This window comes from Lipotes vexillifer, unplaced genomic scaffold, assembly GCF_000442215.2.
Source record: "Lipotes vexillifer unplaced genomic scaffold, Lipotes_vexillifer_v1.1 scaffold371, whole genome shotgun sequence".
NCBI classification, from domain to species: Eukaryota; Metazoa; Chordata; class Mammalia; order Artiodactyla; family Lipotidae; genus Lipotes; species Lipotes vexillifer.
In genome coordinates, this window is record NW_006786304.1 from 3,304,403 (window position 1) to 3,319,712 (window position 15,310).

At 56.3% G+C, this 15,310-nt stretch overlaps 1 protein-coding gene across 1 annotated transcript in view; it reads right to left on the bottom strand.

Moving 5' to 3' along the window:
* Positions 1-3,197: 3,197 nt before the first annotated feature.
* The window catches only part of GRIK5 (glutamate ionotropic receptor kainate type subunit 5), a 47,601-nt gene continuing 35,488 nt past the window's right edge, over positions 3,198-15,310 (bottom strand). Inside the window, exons 15-20 of the mRNA XM_007458594.1 lie at positions 14,836-15,009; positions 10,335-10,500; positions 9,560-9,785; positions 7,603-7,731; positions 7,387-7,508; positions 3,198-3,626 (exon numbers count right to left, since the gene is read on the bottom strand). Of these exons, the coding sequence (XP_007458656.1) occupies positions 3,198-3,626; positions 7,387-7,508; positions 7,603-7,731; positions 9,560-9,785; positions 10,335-10,500; positions 14,836-15,009 (1,246 nt within the window). The remainder of the gene's footprint in view (positions 3,627-7,386; positions 7,509-7,602; positions 7,732-9,559; positions 9,786-10,334; positions 10,501-14,835; positions 15,010-15,310) is intronic.

Genomic DNA, 15,310 nt, shown 5'->3' on the forward strand with positions numbered 1-15,310 from the left:
ACACACAAACTGAGAAAGACAAGAGTCAGAGATTCAAAGCCACGGAAAGATGGGCATGGACAGGGAAACTGGGCCAGAGAGTAAAAGGGGGCAGGGAGGTGGGTTCCTTGGCTTCCCCCAGCACCCAGAGCTTCAGCCCAATCCTGTACTCTGACCCATCCCCATCCCTCCCCGCTGTCCCCTGTTGCCATGGTAACAGGGAGGCCGCATATGCAGCAAAGGAGGCTGGGCTTGCAGACCTGGCCTGTCTCCATGGAGACTGGGGAAGGGGGGGAGTCACATCTTCTAGCCCTGGTAGTTGCCCCCCTACAACTCTGCCCCCTTCCAGGGGGAGGGAGGGAAGGAGGGAGAACCTGTCAACATATTATCTTTTCCCCCTCCACCTTGTCCTACAGGGATGGGCTTTGACCGTGGGAGGGAGATTGGGGTGACAGAGAAGCCTGGGGATGTCAGGGTTCCAGGAGATTCTCGGCTTTCTCTCCTCCTGCTTTCCAGCTGGACTGGGGGAGACCCCGGTCCCCCACACCACATCCCAGACACAGGCTCATGTCCCCCCCTCATGCACTCCTCAGCCTGGTGAGACTGATGACTGTGCACCGTGTTCCCAGCGCGAGGCTTTGCGGAAGTTGGGTGGGGGGCGGGGGAGGGAAGATTTACGAAGGTCACAGGGATGGATGGGGACAAGAGAACTCGGCAAGAGAGATGGAGGGAGAGACTAAGAGAAGAAATGGATGCACAGAGTTCAGAACCAGAGAGAGGCAAATAGGAACAGTAAAACAGCAACACCAACAAAGAGAGAGAGATGGGCAAAGACAGAAATGAGAAAACAGACGTAAGCGGCAGATCAACAGAATTACTTAGTGAAGATGACAGAGAGACGCAGGGACATAGAAAGCCAGGCAGACACGTTTGGCACACTGGGGAGACTTAGAGATAAAGACTGGAGAGACAGAACAGAAATGGGGGTGGGGGAGACTCAGAAATGGGGAAAGACCCCAGAGGAGATCTGCTTGGTATTGGAACAGAGAGGGAGACAGACCAGAAATGTCTGCAATCATATTCTAGTCACCTTGACAGACTGACAGTCCCGCCCAAGGGCAGAGACATTGGTTAGTCTGTGAGAGATGTGGAAACAAGAGAGACCCTGAGACACAAGCTCATCCCCACACCTATCTGGGCACACACATGGCAAGGGTCTGAGACACAGAAGAGGCCAGATGGAGATTGGGGGCGCTGTGCACCAGGAGGGGTCCCCCGGAGCGTGGCCTGCCCAAACACGGAGAAGGCAGGCAGGTCCTGCAAGGGAGACAGGGCAATGCTGCGCTCCAGGACCGCCAAGCCCAGCAGGCCGGTGCTGAACGGACAGCTGCCGAGCTCTGGGCTGCCCGCCCGAGGGGCGGGGCCCGGCCTCGCTCCTTTCCCTCGCTTGCTCCGTCTGTCTGTCTAGCGTTCCTCACTGCTCGGGCCCCCTATGGTCCTCATCTAGTTTTCTACAGCTTCTTGTCTCACCTGTCTCTGTTCCACCTCAGTCTCTGCTTCTCTCAGCCCCAACTCCCCGGGTCTCTTACTAATTTCCCTGTTTTCTCTGTCTCCACCTCGTCCCCTTCTCCATTCTGTCCCACCCTTCTCCCACCTCATCATGGTATGTCTCCCTGTGTCTCTCCCTTTGTCCTATTTCTCCATCTCTCTCTGAGCCCCCCCCCCCCGCAGCCTCTCCCCCTCTCTCCCCCCTCCCCTGCTCAGGCTGGTACAACGTCATGCTGGTCTCTGCCACCACAGGCTCCCCCCCCCCCCCCTGCCCCCCCCCCCCCGTAGTCTCTCCCCATCTCTACCCCATCTCTGTCTCTTCCCTTTCTGTCTCTCCGCCATCCTCTCCCCATCTCTTTCTTTCTCTCCATCTCTCCATCTCTCCCCCTTCCACTCGGCCTCGTTTTGGCTCTGGCTGTGTGACCTTCACTTGTCCTTTCTCAGCTGCAGTTTCCACAGAAACCTCCAGCGGGGCGGGGGAGGGCGTGGGCAGAAAGCAGACCCACCCTTCTCCCTGCTCCACCAGCCGTCAGCCTACCCCGCCCCACCTCCTCCCTCCCCCTGACTGGGATTTCTCACTTCCTCTCTTGGGGGCTGGGGATGTATGTTTTCAGCAGAAACACAGGGTCACAGTCACACAGCTGAAGGTGGGTTCACACATGTACACACATACACACATGCACTTGACTACAGAGTCATGACAAATTATCCTGGCCCAGGCACACACTTGCCACCATACGGGCCACCCAGGCACCACCACACTGAACTGTTCACTCACCCTCCCCTCCCCCAGCCCCATCTGGTTTCTGTCTTTCTCTGTCTCCTTTTCCTGGTGTCTCCGCCTCTCCAGATCCCTGTATCTCTCTCCATCTGTCTCAGGGTCTCTGTCGCAGCCTCCTTCTGTCCTGAGAGAAGGTCAGTGGAGAAGGGCCAGCTGCCCGGACCTGGGCTGACCTGCTGTCTGGGCAGGGCGGAGAATCGAGAGAGTGCAGGAGTGACTATCCAGTCTGTGGTTCTCAGCAGACTCCCTGGAGGGGGGAGCCCAAGCCTTCAGTGCCCTCGCACCCCTAGGAAATGAGACCCGGGTATCCCCAGTTTTGGGGTTTTGTTCTTTTTTTATTCCAACGGGGACTGGAGTGAGGCAGGGGTAGGGATGGGGGCCCAACTGACCCCCTCCCTGTGGGGGTCTCATAGAAATTCCGAGGTTTCTCCCCAAAAAAAAGAGAGAAAGAGAAGAGTCGAGGGGCACCAGGGGACACCCATCTGCCCAGAGGCCTCCCACTTCTCCAGAAGTGGGGATGGCTGCGTTAAGTCTTGGGGAGCCCGAGCAGTCCCAGGATGGGGTTCTCCCCGCGAACTGCTTTCCTCTTCTGGCAACAGCCCCTGCAGTCCTCGGCCCCTGGAGTCCTCGGTTCCTGCGCTCCTCTTGTTCGCAGTGGGGGACGGAGTGCGGGCGTCCGCGGCACCCTCTGGCGAGTCCACTAGGGGGCGCAGGCAGGTTCCGGAGCCGAGCCCCAGACTTCACCGGGAACCGAAGGCAAAATCGCGGCGTCCGGCGCGCGGGGGCACAAGTCCCGTCCCTCGCCCACCAGGGAAGCGAGGGCGGCCGGGGCCGGGGGCGAGCCCAGTCCCTGCGGTCAGTCCGGGCGCCCGCCCGGCCCCGCCCGTGATCACTCGTGCTCGGCCAGCTCGCGGGGGCCGGCGGGGCCGGGCCGGGACCGGGGCGGGCTGGTGGCTTCAGCGGGGGCGCCCAGGCCACGCGGGGTCGCGCCGGCTCCGGAGGCCCGCAGCGCCTGGATGCGCCGGCACTCCTGACAGACACGCACGTGGGTGCAAGGGGTGGGGGCGGGGGGCCGGGCCCCGCCGGGCGGTCCCGGATCGTCCAGGAGGCGCTGGGGGCCCCCGTGCGCGCTGCCCGCATCCCCGCCCGCGCCGGCGGAGTACAGCTTGCCGTTGCTGAGGCGCATCTCGCGGACGGCGCGTAGCGACAGCAGGGCCCGGCTTGGGCCTCCCGGGCGCCGGCGCCGGCGAGAACGCGACGTCTTGCGGCAGGACACCGCGTGCCGCAGCTCCTGCAGCATCTCCTGGCACACCGACACCTGGGGGTGGCGCGGGGCGCGGTGGTCACTGTCTGCGACCTCCTTGCCGCCGCCCCTCCCCCCTCCTTTCCCCTCTGGTCCTCTCGGAAACCTCCACACCCTCCTGCTCTCCCCGCCCCACCTCTGTGTTCACCTCTCTTTCTCTTTCCTGCACGCCCTTTCACCTCCTCTCTTCCTATCACCCTTTCCTCATTTCCCATTCTCTTCCCTCACAGTTCCCTTATTTCCCCGTGCTCTTCCTGTCTCTCCTCCACTTCTCGCTCCTGTCTCCATTCTTCTTTGGATTTGTTCTTAAACCTGCCCTTCACCTCCGATCCACGCTCCTCTCTTCCTACTCCTTCCTCTTGCCTTTTCACTCGAAAGTTTCTAACTGCTTCTAGTCCTTCCCTCGTACTTGTTCTCCATCCTCGGCCACTGATTCATGCACGCACTATTGCCAGAAGTATTTGCTGACCGCCTACTGTGTTCCAGGCACTGTTTCAGGCACTGGAGATACAGCAGAGAACAAAACAGACAGAAGTCCCTGCCCTCATGGAGGTTATATTCCAGTGTGCAGAGACAAAACATAAATATGTAAGTATGTAAGTTGTATGTTAGATGGTGACGAGTGCTTTGGAGAAAAATTAAATTGGGAAAATAGGTTGGGGGTGTGGGTGGGGAGTGATGCTGAATTTTGAGATGGGTCCTTAGGGGAGACTCATTGAGAAGAGGAACTGCAAGTAGACAAACGCAGTGCAGGATGAGCTGCGTGGGGCCTGGCAGGAGGGAAGGCAGACAATTCAGCTGGTTACAGGTGTGAGGTGCTGGAGGAATGTGGAGCAGGTCAGGGTGGCCAAGGTGCGGTGGGCAAAGGGGAGAGGGAGGAGATGAGGTCAGGGGAGCAATGGGGGCCGGCTTGTGTAAGGCCCAGAGGCCACTGTAAGGATTTGGCTTGTACTCTGAGCCAGATGGGAGCCACTGGAGAGTTTTAAGCATAGGACTGTTGTGCTTTCGCAGGATCACTCTGGAGCTGTGTTGAGAACAGACTGTAGGGAGGTCAAGGGCAAGAGCAGGGGGCCCACTAGGAAGCTGCTACGATCACCAGAGATCAGATAGAGGGTGTGAGAAAGAGGGAGGAGTGAAGGGTGACTCCACATATTTTGGCCTGAGCAACTGGAATGATGGCATTGCCTGATGGGTGGGCAGGAGCTCTGTGTTGGCCACATGATGTCACGCACTACCTGGTGGACATCCACGTGGAGATGTCAAGTATGGAGCTGAATTTACAAACCGTGGGTTCAGGGAGAGGTCCCTGTAAGGGATACACATTTGAGGGTTATGGTAGGCAGCCTCCAAGATCCTGCCCCTGGGGTGTTCACACCCTTGTGTACTCCCCTTTGCCTTTGTATGAGGTTCACTCTGTGACCAACAGAATAAGGCTAGGTCAGCTGACATTTTGGCTTCTTCCTGACTCTCTCTTGCATCACTCGCTCTGGGGAAACTCAGCTGCCACGGTGTGAGGACACTCAAGAGGCCCTATGGAGAAGTCCCTGTGTGAGGAACTGAGGCCTCCTGCCAACTGCTATGTGAATGAGTGTATTTTTATTCTCTCTATCTTAGGATGTTTTGACATCTGAAACATCTTGCTAGCCAGGGAGAGACTGCCCTCCCAGAGCTAGCCAATTGTTAGGGATAGCAAAGGGTTGGGAACCTGCCTTTCACATGAAAACCAACCAATCCTGAGTCTATACACCCCCTTTAACTGACTCTCACACATTAAGCCAATATTTCCCCTGCCCTAAATCAACCCAGGGCCGGGTACCAGACAATTAGAGGCCACCTCTCTCGTCCAGAGCCTGCTGACAGTACGCACACTGCCCAGTCCTAAGCCGTTTCCTCAGCTGCCTTGCCTTTCTCATGGAAACCCCAATAAAGGCTCTGCCCTAGGTTTCTCTCTCCCTTCTTCTGCCTCCTGACCAAACCTGGTGCTTTCCTTGTGGCCCTATGTGGCATGGTAGGCCCCCTCCTGTCAGGTAATGTAAGTAATAAATTCTCCTTTCACTGGCATTGGCCTCCTCTGCTCAGTCACTTCCATAAATTAAAACCCCACAGGTACATTTTGAGACAGTGAGCCATCCTGGAAATGGATCCTCCAGCCCCAGTCGAGCCTCCAGACAACAGCAGAGCCCCAGCCAACATCATGACCATGACCTTACCAGAGACACTGGGCAGCCAGAACCACCCAGCTAAGCTGCTCCCAGATTCCTGACCTATGGACACTGTGAACTGATAGAAGTTTGCTGTTTTAAGTTGCTAAATTGGGGGATAATTTGTTACATGGCAAAAGATAAATAATACAGGAGTCATCAGCGTACAGATGGTCTTACAAACCATTTGGCTGGATGGGATCACCAAGAGAAGGGAGAAAGAGAAGAGAGGAAGTCCAAGGGTCGAGCCCTAGGGCGCCCCAACAAAACAGTGCCCGAGAGGTAGGAGGAAAATGAGGCGGGAGCAGGGAAGAGAGGGTTGTGAGGAGAGAGTGATCGGCTGTGCTGAAGCCCATGTCTGCCTCACGATGATGAGGCCGGAGACTCAGGTGCTGGATTTCAGATGCGGAGGTCACTAGTGGCAAGATTGGCTTCAGAAGAGAGGTGGGGACAGAAGCTGGATGGGAGTGTGTCCCAGAAGGAATGGGAGGATAGAAACTGGAAACAGCAGAGGGACACACCCTGTCAAGGCTACAACAGAAGGGGAGAAATGGGGTGGTGACTAGGAGGGGAAACGGGGTCCAGAGAGGGTTCCTTGAAGATGGGAGAAATGACAGCACATCTGTATGCTGCCAGGCTGGATCCAGTAGAGGGAGAAAAGCTGATGATGCCGGAGGGAAGGAGAGAACAGCTGAGGAATGTCCTTGGGAAGGCGAGAGAGGAGGAGACAGGGCACATATGGAGAAGCCTTAGCGAGGAGGGTGGATGTTCATCTAGAGTCACTAACGGGGCGAGTGGAGAAAGCATGAGGGTAGCTGGATGTAGAGGTGGGGCTTGGTATGTTTTCTGACTCCTCTGCTTTTCTCAGGCCAGGAGAAGCAAGGTCATGGGCTCAAAGCAAGCGGGGGTGGGGGTGGGGGCTGGAGGCTGGAGGCTGGCAGAGAGAGGGAAAGGTTGGAATCGCGGAGGAGCACGGGGGCCCGCGGGGTTAGCACTGGAGTATGGCTGGGGACCACCATGCCCGCGTGTGGGCTGAGACCGGCCAGCAAGTCTGTCTTCCTGCTGTCGCACTGAGCTGCATTCTCCTTGCTCCTGTCTCTCCTCCTATTTCTTCTTGCTTTACCACCTCATTCTTTCCCCAAATCCTTCTCTCTCTGCCCCTCCACACTCCTTCCCCTGCATCCTCATCTCTGCCTGCGCCCTCTTCCCCCTCTGTCCTTCCTCATGTCCGTGGACCCTCTCTACCGTCTTCCGTCTGCTCTCCCCTCTTTTTTTTTTTTCTGGCCGCACCGCGGCTTGTGGGATCTTAGTTTTTTCCCCCAACAGCGATCGAACCTGGGCCCTCTGCAGTGACAGCGCAGAGTCCTAACCGCTGGACCCGTCAGGGAGTTCCCTGCTCTCACCTCTTCATGGACCTCCTGGACCCCTGGAGTCGCTCCCATCCTCTCACGTCCCCAGCTCCCAGCCCCCCAACCCTCGCATTCCTCCAGTAACGGCTCCCAATGCCATAGTGTTCACACCCCCTGCCCCTGGGGTCCCACTTCTTCCCACACACGCTTCGCCAGCCCCCTTACCTCTTCTGACTCTGCCGACCTCCGCGTGGACCATATGAATTCCATGACTGCCACGAAGACAGCAATGATGAGGCCACAGATGAGCACGACAAAAATGCCGCCGATGTTCTCCATGCCCAAGCCTGGGGGTGGAGGACGAGAGCCAGGGGTCGGGCTGCATGGGCCAGGGGCGGCAAGGGGCCTCTGGGCAGGGCACGGCGTGCAGGGGTGGCTGACCTTTAGCTCGATGGTCCTCTTCCTTGGGGCACCGGCTCCCCTCCCACCACTTGCGCTTCAGGATCTCCAGCCGGTTGTTCTCCTGAAGCTGCAGAATGGCCAGTGTGATCTCATCCCGGAACGGGGAGCCTGGACCGGGCACACGGTGGGGTGGACGGTCATCGGGACCCTGGAGCCCTACCGGCCCAAAGCCCAGATGTCGCCTCCCCTCTGCAGCTGCTCTCCTCCCACCCCTGCAGCATCCCCAGCATCTTCCCTGTCCACCTTCAAATCTGACCACTGCTCGCCACCTCCCCTGCAACCACCCCTGGGCCAAGCCCCCACTTGTCACATTTGTCACCGTTCCCCTCTCCCTGTGCCCCCCCCCGTCACCCTCTCCCCGCCAGGCTCTTCCCAACACAGCAGCCAGAGGGACAATTTCAGAAACACAGCCAGAGATCACGCCTCTCTGGTGCTTAAAACTCTCCAATGGCTCTGTTTGCAGCTAGAAAAAAAAATCTTCAAATGTTCAACAAGATTCTGCATTCACTGGTCCCACCACCTGGGGCTCCCTTAGGACCTTTGCCTCTGCCTGGAATGTTCCTTCCCTCACTTCCTCAGGACTCTGCTCACAGGGTGCCTCAGGGGCTCTTCTCTAACTCTATTTAAAATGACAGCAAGCACCCCACTCCCTGTCCATCTCTTCCCCTTATTTACTTCAGAGCAGTTGACACTGCTTGACATCACATTATAAAGCTATGTGTTTACTGTCGGTCTGCACCCCTAGTAGATGGCTGGAGGTGAGGGCTGAGCAGCTAGCTCCCCGCTGTGGCATCCCAGCACCCAGAGCCGTCCTGGCACACAGTAGGGCATCAGATCTGCCAAGTGAACGAATCCCCGGCCACACCTCTCCTCTGCGTGGCCCCAACCCTGGACCACCTCTCTCCTCTCTACCCGCAGATCCTCCCCTTAAACCATCCTTGGGCCCCAAACACCCCACCCATAACCTACCCTCTACTCACTTCTTCATTTGCTACTATAATTCTTGAGCATCTACCAGGTGCCAGGAACTAGGGATACAGGCAAGTGGGGTGATTGGTATTTATCAGGCACCTACTATGGGCCAGACCCTTGGTCTACAGAAGTGTATTGAAGTCTCACAGTGATCCTGTGAGGCACGTGTTACCAGTCTCTTTATCTGCATAAAGCAGGAGACGCTCTTGCCTGAGTCAGGGAGGAAGCTGGGTTTGAGTCCAGGTTGCTGTGGCTCCAGAGCCTGTCCCTCAAAGCACCAGGCCTTACCGCTTCCCCGACACAGCACTGACCCTACCACAAAGCTGCTAAGACTTGGGGTAACTTGTTATGTAGTCATAGCTAAGAAATGCAGTGGTCATCAGAATATAGGTGGGTTTAAAAGCTGAAATGCCAAAATTTGGTGGCAAAATTGGTGGTGAGTTTCCAGCCCCAAGCCCTGGAAAAGTATGTCCAAGTCTCCCTAGCAGATCCATCCATCATTCTTCCTCCCTCCCTCCTTCCCTCTCTCCCTCCCTTCCACCCATCCAGCAACACCCATTATGTTGCCGGAGCACCTGCTCTGAGCCAGGCTGTGGGTTTGGTGCAGAGAATATGAAGTAAATAAAACCAGGTCCTCACCCTCGAGGGGCCCTCGGACCAATGGGGAAGGCAGCAAGCCTCACGGCTCACATGCACTGACTTGTGCACAGTATCACCGGGTTCTCCCAACAGCCCTCCAGGGCTGGAGCTGATCGTTCCTAGGCCTGTTTATATGCAGGTGGAGGGTGCAGAGGCTCAGGGAGGTGGCATCACCTTCCGAGGGCCACACAGCTAGGAGGCCACACACAGCACACCCAGCCTGCTCGGGAAGGAGGGCCTGGCCTACTCCCTGGCCTGCTCACACAGCTTGGTTTCAGCTGCCTGGGGACCCACGGCCTCCCACCCCACCCCACTGCCGCCATACCCAGCGGCATGCCGATGCCGTAGCCCTTGGTGTCGAGGAGGCCCCCGATCTGGGTGAGGTTGCAGTTGAGGCGCCGGTGGTACTCATTCATGGTGGACTCGAGCAGAAAGGCATAGCGGGAGTTGAGGACGCGGGCGATGCCCTCCTCTGTGCTCTTGACAAACACGCTGGGCTGCTTCGACTGCATGTAGTTCCACATACGCTGGTACGTCTGGTACCGTGAATTCTGGGCAGAGGGCGCATGAGGGGAAGACGGGTGAGGGTCTTTCCACTCCTGCCTTTCCCCTGAGCCCTGTCCCCTGCCCTCTAGAAAGTCTCCCTCAACCCGAGAGAGCGGGGAGACCAGAGGAAGACAGGAAGAGCCAAAGACAGAGGAGACGCACAAGACAGACAGACTGCTCAAGGCCAGATCCAAGCCAACCCCACACCCACCAGCCCAGCGAGGATCCTGAGGACCGAAGGCTTGGGAAGAAGGGGCTACAGCCTGTTTCTCAACCCTTTTTCTCTCTTCCACCCCTGGGCCTCGGCTCGGCTTGACACCCAGCCCTGTCTTCCCAGTGTTCCCAGGCCTTATTCAGAGAAGCTGGGAGCAGATGCTCAACCATATATACCCAGGGCCCAGCCTGCTTCAGGGAGACCTGCATCCAAGCCAAACAGGACAGCTTACTTCCTACGGGCCCCGCGGGAACCTTCTGAGGAATGCACTGCCCTACCCTGAGCTGCTGTGCACAGCGGGGATCCCGAAACCAAGCCTGGGTGGCTCCGGGGGCCCCACCTGAAAGAAGGTCATGGTGGAGCCAGCGTGGATGGTGCCATACTCAATGTTGGTCTGGTCCGCCAGGTCGTCGGCCGACTCCACAGGCACCTCCATGCGCTGCACGGTGAGGAAGGCAGCCAGGTTGGCCGTGTAGGAGGAGATGATGATCAAGGTGAAGGCCCACCTGAGGGGTGGGAGGGGTGAGCTACAGGCTGGAGCCACCACTGCCACCCTGCCCCTGTGGCCATGCGCCCCACTGGTGGTGCCCCCCTCAGTGACCCCAGCATCTAGAAGGCTGACTGCTGACTAGTGGAGGGGCTGGGAGCATGAAATCTGGAGCCAGATTCCTTGGGTTTAAAATTGCTTCCAGAGGGCTTCCCTGGTGGCTCAGTAGTTAAGAATCCGCCTGCCAATGCAGGGGACACGGGTTCGAGCCCTGGTCCGGGAAGATTCCACATGCTGCGGAGCAACTAAGCCCCGTGCACCACAACTACTGAGCCTGTGCTCTAGACCCTGCGAGCCACAACTACTGAGCCCGCATGCCACCAACTACTGAAGCCCACGTGCCTAGAGCCTGTGCTCCACAACAAGAGAAGCCACTGCGATGAGAAGCCCGTGCACCGCAACGAAGAGTAGCCCCCGCTCGTCGCAACTAGGGAAAGCCCGCGCACAGCAACGAAGACCCGACGCAGTCAAAAATAAATAAATAAATAAATAAACTAATTAATTAAAAGAAAAGAAACGTTGATTTCCAAGGCAGAGCCGTCCTGAACCATGATGAGCCCTTGGGTGTGGCGGCAGGAGGCTATGGCCCATGTGGACGTGAGATGAGGGGCCCAGGAGGGGAGTTCTGGCCAAGCTGCTGCTATTCAGGTGGCGGCCAAGTCCCTAGAGCATTGGCACCCACCCCCACCGCCCTACCACCGGCCCTGGCTTGCTGAATCACCAGGCCGAGGTCACATCTGGAGATTAAGAAACATCTGTTGAATGACTGAATGTGGGGGAAGACTCAGGGTGGAGACAAGAGTGAGCCTGGGGTCAAAGGGGTCAAAGGTGAGAGAGGGGGCAGGACTGGGGGCTTCCTGGGTGACAGCGATGGGAAGGGGCAGAGAACACCCAACTGGGGAAGAGGGTCCTTGACTGAGAAGCAGAAGGGATGGGCTGTAGAGAGTTGGTCACTGGTCCCCCACCTGACAGGGGGACTCGGCCAGATTTGTCACAGCGGGTCCCTTCATGCCCTCTTAGCCACCTCCTCACACATGCCTCCCTCTCGTGCCTGGCTGGAATGTGCCTCCCTCTCTTTGGCAGGCATGCCTCTGTTTGCACCTTCAGATGAAACAGCCTAGATGGCACCTCGTCAGAGGGGCCCTTCCTGAGCACCCTCATTCTCAGGGTGCAGTGAAAGTTCTCTCTCACTGCACCCTGTTTGGTTCTTCAATAGCACAGTTTACACACACAGTTTGGTTCTTCAATAGCACAGTTTACATAGCATCTGATACATCATTATATTAAAAATGTTAATAAAGTTTAGTCGGGGTGTGTGGTAGGCAGAAGAAAGGCTTGCCCCCCAAAGATGTCTACATGCTCATGCCTGGAACTTGTGAGTATGTTCCCTCACAGAGTAAAAGGGTCTTCGCAGATATGATTAAGTTAAGAGTCTTGAGATGGGGAGATTAGCCTGGATTATCCTGTTGGGCCCATGGAATCACAAGAGTCCTTATGCGGAAGAAGCAGGTCAGAGTCAGAGAGAGATATTTGAAGACGTTATGCTGTTGGCTTTGAAGATGGTGGAAGGGGTCACAAGCCCAGGAACGCAGGTGGCTTCTAAAAGCTGGAAAAGGCAAGGAAATGGATTCTCCCCCAAAGCCTCCAGAAGAACAGGCCCTGCCAACACCCTGATTTTAGCACAGTCATATCTATTTTGCACTTCTGACCTCCAGAACTATAAGAGAATAAATTTATGTTGTTTTTAAGCCACGAAGTTTGTGGTAATTTGTTGCAGCAGCAACAGGAAATGAATACAGGGTATAACTCCTGACATGATGCCAATTCCAAATGTTAAAAAAAAAAAATCATCAGGATTCAAAAGTTTAGGGATCTCCCTGGTGGTCCAGTGGTTAGGACTCCGAGCTTCTACTGCAGGGGGCACGGTTTCGATCCCTGGTCGGGGAACTAAGGTCCCACATGCCACGTGGCACATCCAGAAAATTTTAAAAATTAAAGAAAAAAAAACGTAGGGGCTTCCCTGATGGTGCAGTGGTTGAGAGTCCGCCTGCCAATGCAGGGGACGCGGGGTCGTACCCTGGTCCAGGAGGATCCCACATGCCGCGGAGCGGCGGGGCCCGTGAGCCATGGCCGCTGAGCCTGTGCGTCCGGAGCCTGAGCTCCATAACGGGAGGCCATGACAGTGAGAGGCCCGCGTACTGCCAAAAAAAAAAAAACAAAAAACGTTTCAAAGCCCTGCTGCAACTAAAGAGCCCACATGCTGCAACTAAGGAGCTCTGGAGCCGCAACTAAGGAGTCCGCCTGGTACAACTAAGACCTGGTGCAACCAAAACAAACAAACAAAAAGTTTCAAAGCCAATGGACCAAGCAAATTGCAAATAACTGCCAGATGGTAGTTAGCCTCGCTTAGCTGGGAAAGAGAAAAACCTGCCACCATTATGGTTAGTCCTGAACAAACAAGTTTTGAACCAAACGATATCTTCGGGACATATTCTTGGCATAAAATATGATGTCCTTGTGTTTATTTATCTGTTTATTCTCAGTTCCTTTGTCTCTTGAGGACTGATTTTCCACCTGAGTGCCTGGCACACGGAAGGGCCTGAGAAGCACCTCTTGCTGAATGACTACTGAGCATGGATCCTGACTGATGGGGAGGAGGCCCAATGACTCAGTTTGCCCTGGAAAGGCACCCAGGGCCTACGGGGTGGGTGGCACTGGGGCGGGAGGCCGGCTCAGCCCAGCCCTGCCTCTAGCCAAATGCATGCTCTTTAGCAAACCACTTCCTCTCTCTGGGTCTCGATCTTCTAATCCATAAAACCAGAGAATATTCCTTATCCTAAGCATGCTTCTCGGCTTTCTGTGATTCTAATGAGGAAACGGAGCTGAGAAGAGTTATATGAACTGCAGCCAAGCCCAGATGCTATTTCAAAGATAGGGTGGCAAATGTGAGTGCTTATGGAAGCCAGGCCAGAAAGTGACTGAAGGGGGACTTCCCTGGCGGCGCAGTGGTTAAGAATCCGCCTGCCAATGCAGGGGACACGGGTTCGAGCCCCGGTCGGGGAAGATCCCACAGGCCGCGGAGCAACTAAGCCCGTGCGTCACAACTACTGAGCCTGCGCTCTAGAGCCCTCGAGCCACAACTACTGAGTCCGTGCACCACAACTACTGAAGCCCGCACGCCTAGAGCCCGTGCTCCGCAACAAGAGAAGCCACCGTGATGAGAAGCCCGCGCACCGCAGTGAAGAGTAGCCCCCGCTCGCCTCAACTAGAGAAAGCTCGTGCACAGCAACAAATAGCCAATGCAGCCAAAAAACAAAAAAAAGTGACTGAAGGAGAGAGAGAGGACTGAGGCCAGTGGAACGCCAGGTGGGAACGCCAGCCGAGCACTACCAGATCGCCCAAATCTTTGAGAAAAGTGAGAAATCTGAACTGGGGGGAGTCCCCTGGTGGCCTAGTGGTCAGGATTCCGGGCTTTCACTGCTGTGCCCTGGAACAAAGATCCCACAAGCCGCGCAGCGTGGCCAAAACAAGACAAAACAAAAAGAGAAATCTGAATCTGTAAGTGAATTTACCCAATTTTTAAATGCCAACTAATTCAAAAACTTTTAAACTATGGGCCAGATACCACCAGTTGTCAGTGTCTGCTCTCTGACACATAGGTTCTTGGAGCTTGTCTTGGGGGCAAAATAAGTTCCGTTCAAAATAAGTTACTGGGTCTGGGTAATTCCCTGGCAGTCCAGTGGTTGGGACTTGGTGCATTCACTGCTGAGGGTCCGAGTTCAATCCCTGGTCAAGGAACTAACATCCCACAAGCCATGCGAGGTGTGGCCAAAAAAACAAAAGTTACGGGATCCATGTGGGACTTTGAGGGAGCAGGTATCCCTGTCCAGTGCCTCAGCCTCAACGTCTGGACAGTGAAGGCTGTCCTGGCTCAAGGATTCCAGTGTCTCTGTGATTGCCTGGGCAATGTCCGAGACAGCAGTAACAGTGCCAATACTGTCCTGATTATAACCCCTCAGGTCAGCAGAAGCACCTTCCCATCCCTTAGCCACACTGAATCCTTACAACCTGAGACATGGGCATTTTTATCCCCATTTATCAGATGAGGAGACTGAGGCATGGAGACCCAAGGTCACACAGCCAGTGAGTGGCAGAGCTGGGGCTCAGCTGCCCCCACCCCATTCCCTGTCACACAGCTGGTGTGGGACATGGGAATGGACCCAGGCCTCAGAACCCCGCCACCCTCCTCCCCACCTCCGTCAACCCCGGTTGGGGCAGACAGGCAGCCTCTCACCAGACTCCGCTGACGCAGCGTGTGGACAGCGCCCGGGGCATGATCTCCGAGCCCTGCTGCATGAAGCCCCCCACGGGGAACCAGAGGCTGTTGCCCAGCGTGTACTGATTCTCCAGGATGTGGGGACGTGCCCGCAGGCACGGGTGCGGGTTATACCACTCGTAGGGGCTCAGCCTGTGGAGAGACACGGGGAATGGGGAGAAAAAGGAGAGGAACAGAGGAAAGAGAGAGCCACCGTGATCAGAAGAGATGGGGGGACAAAAACGGGGGGAAGAGAGACAGAGATGGACAGAGAGACACACACACACACACACACACACACACACAGAGAGAAACAGAGACAGTGCAGGCAAAAGGGGAGGGGGACAGAAAGAACACGAAGGGGAGAGGCCCAGAGAGAACCACGGAGCAAAAGTCAGAACCACAAGAAGGAAATACAGAGACAGGGCCAGAAAGGGAGAAGGGAGGGTGTAGG